Source organism: Mercenaria mercenaria, chromosome 14, assembly GCF_021730395.1.
Source record: "Mercenaria mercenaria strain notata chromosome 14, MADL_Memer_1, whole genome shotgun sequence".
In the NCBI taxonomy this organism is placed as follows: Eukaryota; Metazoa; Mollusca; class Bivalvia; order Venerida; family Veneridae; genus Mercenaria; species Mercenaria mercenaria.
In genome coordinates this window covers 48937923-48954938 of record NC_069374.1, presented here as the reverse complement: position 1 = coordinate 48954938, position 17016 = coordinate 48937923, and the positions used below count along the sequence as shown (strand labels likewise).

The window sequence follows — 17016 nt, the reverse complement described above, 5'->3', positions numbered from 1 at the left end:
AGTCAAATATCTCTGTTACTATCAAAGCTTTTGACTTGAAACTTAAATACTTATTTACCATCAAAGTCTACACCAGGAGAAATAATCCCCATAACTCTGATTTGAATTTTGACAGAATTATGCCCCTTTTTAACTTAGAATTTTAAAAAAAAAATTTTGATAAAGTCAAATATCTCTGTTACTATTAAAGCTTTTGACTTGAAACTCAAAATAGTTATTTTCTATCTAAGTGACTACACCAAGAGACACAATTCCCATAACTCTGATTTAAATTTTGACAGAATTATGTCCCTTTTTAACTTGGAATTTTTTTTACTGGCAAAGCTCTAATTCAGAGTCAAGCACTGAGAAAAGTCGAGCGCGCTGTCTTACGGACAGCTCTTGTTGTTTTTGTTCAACATTAAAAAGCTTAAAAGTTGCCATATGTGTCTGTACACTGATATACCAGTAGTTACATGCTAAGAGCTACAGAGTAAGAACAAGTTTGGAGCAATTTAGACATACCTAAAAGAAAGAAATTATTTGAATTTTCAATTACTTTTGAAAGATATATAGAACATGGGCTGAGCGGGAAACTATTGTTACAGTAACTACATATATATAAAGAACAAGATAGAATAGTTTCCAGCTCAGCCCTCGAGAAGCAGTTGCTTTGGTGTGTCTCAGTGTAGCCAAATCTTTGTAGTGCGAGTCTCTGTGAAATTAAACATTAAAACAAAATCAAGTTATAATGCACATACACATGCTGTTTGCTGAAGTTCAGTATCTTTAAATATCTTGCTAGACACAATATTGATCCTGCAATTGTGACCAGTGTGGATCGTGATCAGCTTGCACATCTGTGATCATGATCGGCACTGTTCGCCATTCAGTCAGTATCTTTTTGGTAAGCACCCCCTTTGGCAGTTGATGGTACTGTCCAATTTGAAAGATAGACAATTTCATTATAGAAATTTAGCAGGGTAAGGGTTAAATATTATGCAATTTTAACTTGATATATCATACTTATACTCTTTTATATTTACAGTGTTTGTGGTTTTATAAAGACATGGTTACCATTCCTGATAATGGCGGGAGGAATTATTTCCCTTGGAATTGTCTTGTCATGAATTATCCTTAGTGGTTTTGCCATGGAAACAAACAACTGGAAGCATTGTCAGTTCTATATACTCTACCTTGGACTAGCAATTTCAATAGTTAGAGATTTAAAAATAGTTTGACCTACTTTCTTAGTAAAAAAGAACATACTGTTCGATTCCTTCAGTTCTTGTACAGGGCTAGTTTTCCTGAATTTTGGCTTTTTATTGCATTCAACAATAGTTGTATGACTTTTAGCTCACCTGTCACAAAGTGAAAAGGTGAGCTTTTGTGATCACGCAGCGTCCATCGTCCGTCGTGCGTGTGTCAGTCCGTAAACATTTGTTTGTGACCACTCTAGAGGTCACATTTTTCATGGGATCTTTATCAAAGTTAGTCAGAATGTTCACCTTGATGATATCCAGGTCAAGTTCGAAACTGGGTCACGTGCCATCAAAAACTAGGTCAGTAGGTCTAAAAATAGAAAAACCTTGTGACCTCTCTAGAGGCCATATATTTCATGAGATCTTCATGAAAATTGGTCAGAATGTTCATCTTGATGATATCTAGGTCAAGTTCGAACATATATACCTTCACGTGCCATCAAAAACTAGGTCAGTAGGTCTAAAAATAGAAAAACCTTGTGACCTCTCTAGAGGCCATATATTTCACAAGATCTTCATGAAAATTGGTCAGAACATTCACCTTGATGATATCTAGGTCAAGTTCGAAACTGGGTCACGTCCTGTCAAAAACTAGGTCAGTAGGTCAATTAATAGAAAAACCATGTGACCTCTCTAAAGTCCATATTTTTCATGGGATCGGTATGAAAGTTGGTCTGAATGTTCATCTTGATGATATCTAGATCAAGTTTGAAACTTGGTTATGTGCGGTCAAAAACTAGGTCAGTAGGTCTAAAAATAGAAAAACCTTGTGACCTCTCTAGAGGCCATATATTTCATGAGATCTTCATGAAAATTGGTCAGAATGTTCACCTTGATGATATCTAGGTCAAGTTTGAAAGTGGGTCACGTGCCTTCAAAAACTAGGTCAGTAGGTCAAATAATAAAAAAACCTTGTGACCTCTCTAGAGACCATATTTTTCATGGGATCTGTATGAAAGTTGGTCTGAATGTTCATCTTGATGATATCTAGGTCAAGTTCGAAACTGGGTCACGTGCCCTCAAAAACTAGGTCAGTAGGTCAAATAATAGAAAAACCTTGTGACCTCTCTAAAGGCCATATTTTCCATGGGATCTCCATAAAAATTGGTCAGAATGTTCATCTTGATGATATCTAGGTCAAATTCGAAAGTGGGTCATGTGCGGTCAAAAAGTAGGTCAGTAGGTCAAATAATGAAAAAACGTTTTAACCTCTCTAAAGGCCATATTTTTCATGGGATCTGTATGAAAGTTGGTCTGAATGTTTATCTTGATGATATATAGGTCAGGTTTGAAACTGGGTCAACTGCAATCAAAAACTAGGTCAGTAGGTCTTGAAATAGAAAAACCGTGTGACCTCTCTAGAGGCCATATCCTTGAATGGATCTTTATGAAAATTGGTCAGAATGTTCACCTTGATGATATCTAGATCAAGTTTGAAACTGGGTCACGTGCCATATGAAACTAGGTCAGTAGGTCAAATAATAAAAAAACCTTGTGACCTCTCTAGAGGCCATACTTTTCATGGGATCTGTATGAAAGTTGGTCTGAATGTTCATCTTGATGATATCTAGGTCAAGTTTGAAACTGGGTCAACTGCGGTCAAAAACTAGGTCAGTAGGTCTAAAATTAGAAAAATCTTTTGACCTCTTTAGAGGCCATATTTTTCAATGGATCTTCATGAAAATTGATCCGAATGTTCACCTTGATGATATCTAGGTCAGTTTCGAAACTGGGTCACGTGCGGTCAAAAACTAGGCCAGTAGGTATAAAAATAGAAAAACCTTGTGACCTCTCTAGAGGCCATATTTTTCATGAGATCTTCATGAAAGTTAGTGAGAATGTTCACCTTGATGATATCTAGGTAAAGTTCAAAACAGGGTCACGTACCTTCGAAAACTATGTCAATAGGTCAAATAATAGAAAAACCTTGTGACCTCTCTAGAGACCATATTTTTCAATGGATCTTCATGAAAATTGGTCAGAATTTTTATCTTGATAATATCTAGGTCAAGTTCAAAACTTGGTCAAATGAGCTCAAAAACTAGGTCACTATGTCTAATAATAGAAAAAACGACGTCATACTCAAAACTGGGTCATGTGGGAAGAGGTGAGCGATTCAGGACCATCATGGTCCTCTTGTTTTTAGCTCATCTGATTTTTTGAAAAAAAGTGATGAGTTATTGTCATCACTTGAGCGGTTGTCGACGTCGGCGTCGGCGTCTGCGTCGGCGTTGCTTGGTTAAGTTTTATGTTTAGGTCAGCTTTTCTCCTAAACTATCAAAGCTATTGCTTTGAAACTTGGAATACTTGTTCACCATCATAAGCTGACCCTGTATAGCAAGAAACATAACTCCATTTTGCAAGATTTATGGCCCCTTTTGTACTTAGAAAATACCAGATTTTTTGGTTAAGTTTTATGTTTAGGTCAACTTTTCTCCTAAACTATCAAAGTTATTGCTTTGAAACTTGGAATACTTGTTCACCATCATAAGCAGACCCTGTACATCAAGAAACATAACTCCATCTTGCTTTTTGCAAGAATTATTGCCCCTTTTGGACTTAGAAAATCAGTTTTCTTGGTTAAATTTTATGTTTAGGTCAACTGTTATCCTAAACTATCAAAGCTATTGCTTTAAAACTTGCAACAGTTTTTCACCATCATAAGTGGACCCTGTACAGCAAGAAACATAACTCCATCCTGCTTTTTGCAGAATGATGGCCCCTTTTGGACTTAGAAAATATCAGATTTCTTGGTTAAGTTTTATGTTTAGGTCAACTTTTTCTCTTAAACCATCAAAGCTATTGCTTTAAAACTTGCAACTGTTGTTCACCATCATAAGCTGACCCATCATAAGCTGACCCTGTATAGCAAGAAACATAACTCCATTTTGCAAGATTTATGGCCCCTTTTGTACTTAGAAAATACCAGATTTTTTGGTTAAGTTTTATGTTTAGGTCAACTTTTCTCCTAAACTATCAAAGTTATTGCTTTGAAACTTGGAATACTTGTTCACCATCATAAGCAGACCCTGTACATCAAGAAACATAACTCCATCTTGCTTTTTGCAAGAATTATTGCCCCTTTTGGACTTAGAAAATCAGTTTTCTTTGTTAAATTTTATGTTTAGGTCAACTGTTATCCTAAACTATCAAAGCTATTGCTTTAAAACTTGCAACAGTTTTTCACCATCATAAGTGGACCCTGTACAGCAAGAAACATAACTCCATCCTGCTTTTTGCAGAATGATGGCCCCTTTTGGACTTAGAAAATATCAGATTTCTTGGTTAAGTTTTATGTTTAGGTCAACTTTTTCTCTTAAACCATCAAAGCTATTGCTTTAAAACTTGCAACTGTTGTTCACCATCATAAGCTGACCCTGTAAAGCAAGCAACATAACTCCATCCTGCTTTTTGCAATAATTATTTGGACTTAGAAAAATCATTTTCTTGGTTGAATATTATGTTTAAGTCAACTTTTCTCATAAACTATCAAAGCTATTGCTTTAAAACTTGCAACAGTTTTTCACCATCATAAGTGGACACTGTACATCAAGAAACATAACTCTATCCTGCTTTTTGCAAGAATGATGGCCCTTTTTAGACTTAGAAAATCATGGGTAGGACAATATTTCTATTATACAAAAAAAATCAGATGAGCGTCAGCACCCGCAAGGCGGTGCTCTTGTTTTTTGAAATTATGATATCTTTTAAAGTAAAATGATTTTTGCCAAAAATGTATATTCCCACAACAAAACTTCGGCCCATGAAATATTTTTTAACGGTATTTCTGTGACATTTTCAAAATGTTATAAGATGTTGCTGTTATGCCAACAAAGATATCCTGAATCTTTTGAAATAATTAATCAACAAATAAAGTCGGAATTTAAAGTTTAAAACTTTTTGTATGGCCATATTCTCTGGAATTTGTTATGAAAAAATCTTCTCTCCAAAAAATGTACATTTGTACTGTCGTATATTTAAAGATATATTAGACTCAAAATTTGTATCTGAAAATATAAACAGTATCTATTACTACATATAGTTTATGTTAGTATAAAATTGATAAATTTATGTGTATTAACAGTGTTATGCATTAGGTTTAAGATAAACACACTATAATTATGCATGTTTAGCTAAACACAGTTAAAATGTGTACAGCCGCTAGAAAAACTGGAAGTCTTTTTTAACAGTTTAATGTTACTGCATGGTATTTTATAATGACTGTAGCTCTACACAGTCACTCAGTTAATTTATATATTTTGTAAAGTTAAATAATTTGATGAGAATTTTCTACATTTGAAGTAAATACCTGAAGATGAACTATTTTAATGAACAAGGCCATTTAATCCTTATCATGCTGGACAGGGTTGATTCTGCCTGTGCGACCAGTGAAGATCTTGATCAGCCTGTACATCCATGTTGTCTGATCAAGATCTGAACTGTTTGCCATTCAGTCAGTATCTTTTTTTTGTAAGCCCCCCTCTTAACAGTCAATGATAATGTCCAAATTGAACGATAGACAAGTTCATTATAGAAATTTAGCAGGGTAAGGGTTATGGAAAAATTGAGGAAAACCATTCCTACTGAAAAGATAGATCATACAACGTTATCCTCACAGTTTAGAAGGATAATGTATAAATTGTCACTGCACATTCTTGCAGCAGCTCTGTCCTTGCATAGAGAAGATTTGCTCTAGTTAGTGTCAAAGTTACATAAACATTATTTAAGGTAGTTATGCATGTCTAGATAGAAACTTTTTTTCTACAACAGGATTATGTAAAACTTTATTTGTTCAAAATTTTAAACTATGCTTAAAAAATTTTGACATTTGCTCGATATTTTGCTAAACTGATTAGAAAATATCAGACCTCACAGAAATGTTCATGATGGAATTTGATGGGAAAATTAGTTTTGATGGCATTTTTGTGACAAAAATTGTTCGTAATTGCAGATACACAAAGTCATGAAACTTCTGACTGTTGTAAAGAAACATATACTTTTACACACAGGTTGGGATTGATTCATAAACTGTTCTCTGTTTCTGTAGTATACCCAACTGAGGCATTATTTTATGTTACACGGATAAATGGTGTTACTCTGTTTTGGTTTCTCAAATGTGCACAAGTCGCCATATGACCTAAAATGTGTCGGTGCGACGTTAAACCCAAAAAAAAAAAAAAAAAAAAAAAAAAATGTACACAACTACCTTAACTGAACTATCTTAAAATCAGATGCAAATAAATAACTGTCCATGTTTGTAAAAAGTCTAAAATTCCGGAAGTTTCTCTTTTCTGATGTGTTGAAAAACGTCCTGAATGGACAGATCATTATTTTAAGAGATTACAAGTGCTCAGATTACAAATTCCTATTTTAAGTCTGGCATACCTGTTGGAACAACATATCACTTAAAGAGAATGGACACATTTGTATACATCTGAAAATCCCATATTAAGTCCCAGATACTGTCAAGTTTTTTTTTTTGTAGTTGTATTATATAGGGATATGAACAATTGCATTCCTCTAAGATCTGTGATAATTTTTCTGACTGTATGTTGGAAGACATGTTTTTGCTTCATAATTTCTTTTAGATTCGTAGACTAGTATTCAGCTACAGTATATACACCTGTAAATGAATAAACATGATAAAATTTTAAGTGCGCTCACAAAGTATTAAGGAGATCATCAGCCTTGCTTTGAGATATAGCACAAGTTCTGCCGCGGATATACTGCATAGTTTGGGCCGTGCCATGGGAAATCCAACATAGTGGCTTTGCGACACATCTGCGCAGTCTGGTCAAGATCTATGCTGTTCGCTAACGGTTTCTGTAATTGTAGTAGCAGTAGGCTTTAAATGTGAACAGCATAGATCCTGACCAGACTGCGCGGATGCGCATGCTGGTCTGGATTCATGCTGGTCGCAAACCCACTATGTTGGTTTTCTCATGGCAAGGCTCATTTAAGGAGTGCTATATTACTTTCTGAAAGAGGGAGTAGTAATCTGGTACCAGTCTACCAAAATATCAATTGTCTGGTTGTCAGAGAGACTCTATATGTGAAAAAATTGGCAAGTATCTCAAAATGTAGATTAGTCACTGGACTGGTACAAGGATATAATTATCCATTTTTTTTTTCAAATTTTTGGTCTTATTTCAGTTCATCGAGATATAATTATCCATTTTTTTTTTTTTTTTTCAAATTTTTGGTCTTATTTCAGTTCATAGAGACAAAAGCCAGTCTATTCTGGAGATTTTCTTATAGAAATGATGTAAAGATTATCATAATGATTTTGGATGTAGGATATGGACTGGTTGCATTCACTACGTACAGTTTAAGAAAAAAAAAAGATAAATCGGTCTGGGAACAAGTCTACTTAAATAATGCCTAGCTTAGGCCTACTGTACATTTTCAGGGAATTAGCATCAAGAGTTAAAAGCTTTAAACTCAGTTTTGTTGAAAAATTAAGAAGTGAAGAAAGTCTGTTTTAATGTAATATAATGTAGAACCTTGAAATTGGGTGTATATTTATTTTGTAAATTTGGTTTCTATGTCGGTCATGCTGTGTGTTTTTTTGGTACATTTGTTATAACATGTTGTAAAGGATAGATTTGATTTTGTTGGAAGTTGTAACACTAAAGTTTGATAATTATGTAGTAGAAAATATTTTATTACTTTGATAAAAATAATTTATTTGAAAAATGTTTATGTATTTAGAGATGTCCTATGTGTTGAGAGTGAAGAAAAGGAGCTAGAATGGATTTGGTAGTTCATTTTGGGAATATTGAGATGTTATAGAAAAATATCTAACAACTTTCCTGTTGGAGATAACATTTATGTTACCGTATAATCTCTTATAAACTCCATTAGGGCATTCCATTTTGCAAGATAGGGGCGTTCACTTTGTAGCAAAAAGAAAGTAATTTAATAGTTTAGACCTTTTCTATTTTGCTCAGTTTCATAAAATGATCGCTTATGGTATTTGCAAAGTGTTAAATCATGACTAAATATCCTTCTATTGAAATTAAATATTATAGTAATTTATTACTGTATTTTTTTGCGAGTCTTTTTATTTGACATTGTAATCATAATATGAGCCGCGCCATGAGAAAACCGACATAATGGTTTTGCTACCAGCATGGATCCAGACCAGCCTGCGCAGTCTGGTCAGGATCCATGCTGTTCGCTGTCGGTTTCTTTAATTGCAGTAGGCTTTAAAAGCGAACAGCTTGGATCCTGACCAGACTGCGTGGATGCGTAGGCTGGTCTGAATTCATGCTGTTCGCAAACCCACTATGTTTGTTTTCCCCCGGCACGACTCATATATTTTACTATTAAATATCTTCACATTGGTAGATATCCTGACTTTTGAACACATGGAAGGATGAACATTGAATCACCTTAAAGTAATTCCTTTCTCTTTGTATTTAAAGCTTTTTGCCCAGAGTTTGGGTGAATTGAAATTTGTTCATTTCCACATTTGGCATAGAATGTTATAAAACACTGATAAAGTGGGTGAAAAAAAGTTAGATATTGGTAAAACTGCAAGAAAAATGTTTATTTTCTGCATTATATCAAAAATGTTGCAACAGTTTTCTACTTTCTGCACAATATTTTTAGTTATTTATATGAGTACTCATATTTTATAGATATTGATAGAAATTATTTTTTGCCTGAAATGTTTGCGGTAACCCCTTTAAGAAAAGGATAGTGCTAAACAGTAAAATACATTATTTGTCATATTTTGTCATAATATTATAAACAAAGCATTCTGATCTGGGGAAAAAATACTGTTTTGTTGCAAAAAATTGAGAGTTTTTGCCATGTAAAGAATGAGATGAAAATTAATTTGGTAAACAAATAAATATTCATAAAAGTAAATGTTAAATTTATCTCATGTTGACAGATCTTTTTGAATCCTTTGAAAGGACACCATTGGAAATAAGTCGCAAAACATTAATAGGTTATCCTGTACTATAATCTCAGAGAGTCTAAAGATATTAATTTGATAATTAATTAGCCCCATTTCTTATGATGTGAAAATCATAAGAGGTAACTAATAGGGCCTTAACACTTGGTTTTGCTGTAACTCTGTGATTCCAGCAGGTATACAAATTTTGATTCCATACCTCATGTTTTTATTTCGATGTAAATGAGATGTGAAACCAAAATTTGTAGTCCTGTTTGGCGCCATATAACCTATACTGTGTTTGTGCGCCGTAAAACCCAAATAAAATAAAATGAAATGAATATGATGTGAAAATAATTTGTGTCAAACTTTGTTAACTATGTGATGTTTGTAATAACTATCTGTGACAATCTTTGTACATCGGTCAAAATTTCATTGAAACAACAAGTCCTTTAGTGGTTATTTGAATGCAGCACTTAACTAATGATGCTCTTGAAGTACTTGGAGCATTCATTGTTAAAAGATATTCAAAGAATGATAGGGGCTGGGGGGGGGGGGGGGGAGTGGGGGAAACTTTGCATTTCTTTCAGCCCATTTTCCGCTACCTTTTCAAAATAAAACAATATCATAATATAGTATAAAAATTTCATGAAATTTCAGAGAGAAGTCCGGTAAGCATCAAAGTCTTCTTTGCTTTCAATTGAAAAAAAAAAGAGGTAATGATCCATTTTGTTGGTAATTATCAAATGTGATTTGAAGTTGCACTTTTAAGATGCTTTTGTTATTGTATATATTGGTTGTTTTGTATTATAATGATGTTGATAGATTAAATATTTTTTTCTTCTTTTTGTTTATGTTGCATATCATTTTAAATTTTGAAACCAGAGTAACCGTGGTCTTAAGGTGGCATAAATTTAAACAAAGAAAGGAATGCCACACTGGCTTAATGAAGGCTTTTCCTATAGAATTGTGACATTATGTTATTACGTTCTTGACGGCAAGGAAATTGGTTTAAACAATATTTTATTAATCACAATTCATTTACAACATGTATATATATATCAAAAAAGCATACAGGATTGAGTAGGAAGCTGAAAGCTTATTTGAAACTCTCTCCTTAAATATTTACGTTTAGCATGTTAAATCACGGTAACTTATAAAGTGATTGATAATGTAAATTGCTTGCAGTTTATTCATCTACATTTGTTTTGTTCTTATTATAGGTTTTTAGGTTATAACCACGTTACGCGTATGAACGCAAAAACAAACGGCAAGGAAATTAAAATTGCGTTGCCCAGTGATACATGCTAACCTGGCCCTCTTTGGAAGATACCATGTTCCAGAGGTTATAATAAAGATTAAAAACCACTCTTGAAATGCCAGTATCTGATTGCTGTTACATTGAACATTTTTAAAACAGACAAATGGCAGGGATGCAAGACGAGACTGGGGTCCTATCATTTGTTTTATAAATGTTGAGTTTGTAGTGATATTTTGAGGTATGGGGACTCCAGGCTTATTACCCCTCACTGAAGGTTGAGTAATATAGATTTGTGGTTGTCTATCATGGTTTTTGTCAATGCCTGCGTCTGTCCATCAGAAAATCGAAAATGATTAAAATTCAAAAGTAATTTTAGTTTGAATCAGCAAACCCGACATGATTATTTATTAGCACATGATCTTTGCAAACATAGTATTATCTCCGTTGATCCAGTAAAAGTGGAGTTTTATGCATTGATTCGCTAAAAAGTAGGGAGTTTTGACTGTATCAAAGTAACCTATTGATGGATCTTCATGAAACATTACACAAATGTAGATCACTATAGATGAATGGTGCATGTGCAACTTTCGTCATGTTAACCTTTAAGAGATATTCTGCTAGTCTGTTCTATAACTTGATTGGATGGACCTTTCTTAATTTCATTTAAAAGTTCACTTCATACAGGGGCTTCCAGAGCCGAACAATCTTTAAACAACAACTTTTTGAGAATTACTCATTGATCAGAGAATTTTTAGCTTACCTGAGCACAAAGTGCTCAAAATGAGCAATTGTGACTGGTCATTGTCGTCGTGCGACGCCTGTAGTCCGTCGCGAGTCAGCATATGCCTTGTAAACACTCTAGAGGCCACAGTTGTGATCCAATCTTTATGATACTAGGTCAGAATGTTTTTATGCCCCCGAAGGGAGGCATATAGTTTTTGAACCGTCTGTCGGTATGTCTGTCCGTCGGTCTGTCAGTCTGTCTGTCCGCAATTTTCGTGTCCGGTCCATATCTTTGTCATCGATGGATGGATTTTCAAATAACTTGGCATGAATGTGTACCACAGTAAGACGACATGTCGCGCGCAAGACCCAGGTCCGTAGCTCAAAGGTCAAGGTCACACTTAGACATTAAAGGATAGTGCATTGATGGGCGTGTCCGGTCCATATCTTTGTCATCGATGGATGGATTTTCAAATAACTTGGCATGAATGTGTACCACAGTAAGACGACGTGTCGCGCGCAAGACCCAGGTCCGTAGCTCAAAGGTCAAGGTCACACTTAGACGTTAAAGGATAGTGCATTGATGGGCATGTCCGGTCCATATCTTTGTCATCGATGGATGGATTTTCAAATAACTTGGCATGAATGTGTACCACAGTAAGACGACGTGTCGCGCGCAAGACGTGTCGCGCGCAAGACCCAGGTCCGTAGCTCAAAGGTCAAGGTCACACTTAGACGTTAAAGGTCATTTTTCATGATAGTGCATTGATAGGCGTGTCCAGTCCATATCTTTGTCATTCATGTATGGATTTTAAAATATCTATGCATAAATGTGTGACACAGTAAGACGACGTGTCGCGCGCAAGACCCAGTTCCGTAGGTCAAAGGTCCTAAACTCTAACATCGGCCATAACTATATATTCATTCAAAGTGCCATCGGGGGCATGTGTCATCCTATGGAGACAGCTCTTGTTCTTGGTGATTTCTAGGCCAAGTCCGAATCTGGGTCAAAAACTAGGTCACTGGGCCAGATCAAAGAAAAATCTTGTTAACACTTAGAGATCACGTTTTAAGTTTGAAACTCGTCAGAATAATTATCTTGATGACTTACAGGTCAAGTTCGAATCTGGATCATGTGGTGTCAAAAACTAGGTCACCCAGCCAGATCAGAGGTAAAGTTTGTTATTACTCTATAGGTCACATTTATGACCTATCTTCATGAAACTTAATCATCTTGATGATCTTTAGGCCAAGTCTAAATCTGGGTCATGTGGGGTCAAACATTTGGTCACTAGGCCAGATCAAAGGAAAAGCTTGTAAACTTTCCACCCGGGTGAGAAAATTCCAGAGGTTTCCATGGAATGTCTGTGATTTTCCATGGAATAATGAATTTTCCGCGAATAATCTTTACCATGACCTACTCACCTAGTTTATGTTTCTGAAGCATTATCAAAGAAGCATATGGGAAAATTAGACCCATCGTGAAAATCACCACAAAAGCCGATAATACGTTTGGCCAGGTAAATCGGCTGTCGAGACTGTTCGCTAGTTTTCGGCCTACTCCGTATTTCAGGCCGATGTCTAACCCTTCTTCGCCAATGTACCGTTACATTAATACTTTTGATCATATGGATTTAGGGATATTGTTAAGTCTAATTGTGATTGCAAAGATAGATTAGAAAATAGAAACCTAAATGGCTGTTGGTGGTTTAATCAGAATACCATTTATAACGGTATTCTCAACAAATACATTATTATAAAACCAAACAATGACTTTCCAAAAGTAATTTCTACTTTCTTACAATCAGATGGAAACTCGCTTTTATAATACTTTCTTTGATGTTCATGATTATGAAATAAAGGTTTTAAGTAGTTTTTTTATGTAATCAAATAACTGCACATTTATTATTATGTCGTGAGCGGTGTCCAACCAGCTTAGAATTTTATGCCAGCTCGAAGATCGAAATTAAACTTCATAACTTATCGAATTTTGATCCTAAGCTACATCTGAAGATCAAAAAACGTCAAATTGCAAAATAGCTTTTAATTTCGGGCCAGCTCAATGATCGAAATTTATAATATTCCAAAAGCCAAATTTCGATCTCGTATTGAATGAACAGCCTGTTCCAAGATTGATATTGAAATGAAAAAGTCAAATATCGAGCAAGCAATTAGTGTCGAGCCATCTCGAAAATCGTACTTCAAATTTTGAAAAGCTGAATTTCAGTATAATACTGAAACTGCGATCTGCTCAAGATTCAAAGATTAAAAATCGTGCAAGATCGGATATATCGAAATTCAAGTTTTTATGCCCCCTGCATCTACTGATGCGGGAGGCATATAGTGATTATCCTGTCCGTCCGTTCGTTCGTCCGTCCGTCCATCCGTACGAGGTTAACCAAATGGGACCGTTTCGTCTAGCATCAATACCCCTTACTAGAATGACTTGATACTAATGCAGATGTAACCTGTGACCATTCCTCATCTTCAGACATCACCTGACCTCAGTTTGACCTTGACCTTGAACTTGACCTCGTTTTGGACTTAGGTTGCTTTGTATCGACAAGGATGCCAGCGGGGCATCAAGCGTTTATTGAACACAGCTCCTTGTTAAAAATCTAAATAGATTTTCCTTAAGTACTGTTAGATGTTCAGACTGTGGATCGGAGTTTCCTTCGGGAAAACACTATTCTCGGTATTATATTTCAAGCATGCTCGAATTTTCAAAGCAATCGAATTTAAAACTGGTATTGAATGTGAAACTATCTTTTAAACAGCCAGCTTCCGGGAAAATCCAGTACTGGTGTCATATGAGAAATCATGGTCGTGACCCCTTTCACGGATGCTCGAACCCACGACCCCTGGGTTGAGCGGCCGACACATTATTCACTGGACGACCGCTCCCCTCAAAATATTTGAATTTCGGTCATCCTGTTGGATCTAATTTCAATTCTGCCTCGAAATTCGACGAATTCTTTTTATTTTAATTTCGATTTCCGAGTCTGTGCGAAATTCAATATAAGCGAAATTCAACATCATCCTTTCAAAATTTGAATGTTGATTTTTCTACTTCTAACTTGCCCAAAATATGCTGCCTAAAATTTCAACGTTTCTTTTTTAAATTTTAAACTTCGATCCTCAAGCTGTTTAAAATTGACTATTGGCTGTAAACAAATCATATTATGGAGCGTCCACTAATTTATAAATCCGTACATGTGTGCTGTTTAGCGGATGAGAAGATATCAGTCTTTACCGTTAAGGAGCTTAAATTCCGTAAGAATTGACGGAAACATACGAGAATGTTCGAGTCTTTCCGATAAGGAAAAAAAACCTATACTCATCTGCAAAATGCTTAAAAAAGACCATTTTCTTCTTCACCTAGAAAACTGAAATTAGTATGAAACAATAGCTAAATGAATATAGATTACTAAGTCGTTTGCAAAGGTCTTTAAGCACACATAAGAATCTATTTATTCTTTGTTAAACAGAAGAAATTTCAGCAAATTATCCATATTTTACTATATTTCTAATTGTAGATAGACAGACATAAAGTATACGCAAAAAAGACCATTTTCTTTTAAATTCATTTTTAAAATAAAATATTCATAAGAAAGACAATGCATTGAATATTATCACATCATTTGCAAAGCTAAAATACCTATAATACTTTTTCCATGAATTTAAATAAAGTAAAAGCTCCTTCTTTGCGCTATATAAAATATTTTCACTCGTGACGTTGCGTACGTTGTTGGCGAACATCGGAAATTTTTCAGTTTCGTTCACTTCAATGTTTCATGAAATTCGTTTTAGAAATACGGTTGTTTATCTTCTTATATCACAAGAAAGGCAAAACAATCTCCCTGTTAGTAAATATGATCGCATTTGCGTTTAACAATTAGTAAAAATTTAATTCGGCATAGAATCATAGAAAACAACACAAAAACGTCATGTAAGATGTAACAGAATTCACCAATGCGCATAATTTAACGGCTTCGTAAATTCATAAAACTATTTTTTTCTGTCAAATAAGAAGACTCGGTGACGTGACGTAAACTATATTTGACATCATTGCAGTCATTTGCTGTTCAATACTTCCTGTAACAAACAGGAAGCAAAAGACAGATCCAACTTAAAACGTAAGATTTAATGTCTTCCCTCGACAGGATTTGTTAAAATTTCTGTATTTTCTTTAACTATTGTATGCTTTCTATAATATTTATTTTGACAAAAAGTACATAAATTCTACTTTTGAATTAGTAAGTTTTTGTCGTATTTTGACTTTGATAATGGCGTTTAATACATGTATACTTTAATCTAGCCGCGATGTCACACGTGTCAAAAAATGCAAAAAAATAAAATTACGAAGTTGTTACGTGCCGAAATATTTAAAGAAATATGTATTTGTTTACAAAACAGAGACTACATTCTGAAAGTACATACAATTGTCTGCAAATTGATATGCATAAGTCTTACGTTGAATATGAATTAAATTTAACACATGAAAATTGCAAAATCTAGCCGAGATGTCACAGCCGTGAAATTACTGTAACGTCGACGTTACGTTTGAAAACTAAATAATGTATATGTATTACAACTGTATCTGAACACCGCAATATAATTCACTGTCTGATAAATAATTTGATTGAATAAATATTATATTGTACATCTATATCAAATATTTCCTTAAATATCGAAACGACATGATTTATGAAAAGTGTAGTCCAACCACCCCAAGTAATCCCTGTAACGTCTAAACGGCTTAAAACGATGATAACGTCAGTTACGCTAATGTACGCCAACAATGAGCGTAACGTCACGTGTGAAAAATCGATGGGTCTAATTTTCCCATATGTTTGTTCAAGCAAGCAACTTAACTCAGGTGAGTGATTTAGGGTCATCTTAGCCATCTTGTTGACTTTATACTTTATATTCGTGAAAATTGATTAGAATGATTCGAATCTGGGTCATCTAGGTAAAAAACTAGGTCATCTGGTCAAATCAAAGAAAACCTTTGTGTATGCAATAGGGGCTGCATTTTTCATTTCATGTGCATGGAACTTGGTCAGAATGTTTGTCTGTATGAAATCTCGGATATCCCGGTCATGGGGGTCAAAAACTAGGTCACCAGGTCGCTTGTTTACACTAGCGGCTGCAGAATGTTTGTTGATGATTTCGAAACTGGGTCATGTGGGGTCAAAACCTATGTCACTAGGTCAAAGCAAGGAAAGGCTTGTTTACACGCTAGAGGCCACTTTTGGGCTGAGGTAGGGCTATTTTCCTAGTAGTTTATTACAGTGACATGTACATATCATATACTACCGACAAATAGTTCTGCACAAAGAAAACAAGCACACGGCCCACTGGACCTATACGTCACCTCAATTCGGAGAATAATAGATATGCGTAAAAGTTAATAATGTTACATCATAATGAAAGATTTAATGGAATATCAAAGTAAAACAGCTTCTTTTAACAGATATTTTATATACAAATGCTAATCATTCCCTGTGTATTACGTCTTTATTCCCTGCACATATCACCTTCTCCCGCCACCACTCAACAATACACACATAAATATTGCCCCACATTAGCGCAACACTCTCCCCGCCTTCCTCCTCCCCCTCCCTTAAGTATACACAGAGAGAAATCAGACACTGACTGGAAATGCAAGCTCGCGGTGTCCGCACAGAAACCATTATGCCAGATAAACTGACATAGCGAACTTACAATATTTACAAGATATCACTTAGTCTTCGGAGAAATCTCGCTGGAAGTGGATATACATGTACATGTAAATGGAAATGACGACTGACTTGTGTAATTTACATATTCAAAATTTGATTTAAATATATTAAAGTACTTTGGATTACCGTTGTAACTGGTAAGCC

General features: G+C 34.9%; 1 protein-coding gene across 1 annotated transcript in view; it reads left to right on the top strand.

Moving 5' to 3' along the window:
* Positions 1-9988, top strand: part of LOC123527521 (transmembrane protein 222-like) — a 39051-nt gene extending 29063 nt beyond the window's left edge. The window contains exon 6 of the mRNA XM_045307031.2: positions 1028-9988. Within this exon, the coding sequence (XP_045162966.2) occupies positions 1028-1109 (82 nt within the window). The 3' untranslated portion in view covers positions 1110-9988. The remainder of the gene's footprint in view (positions 1-1027) is intronic.
* The last annotated feature ends 7028 nt before the right edge of the window (positions 9989-17016 follow it).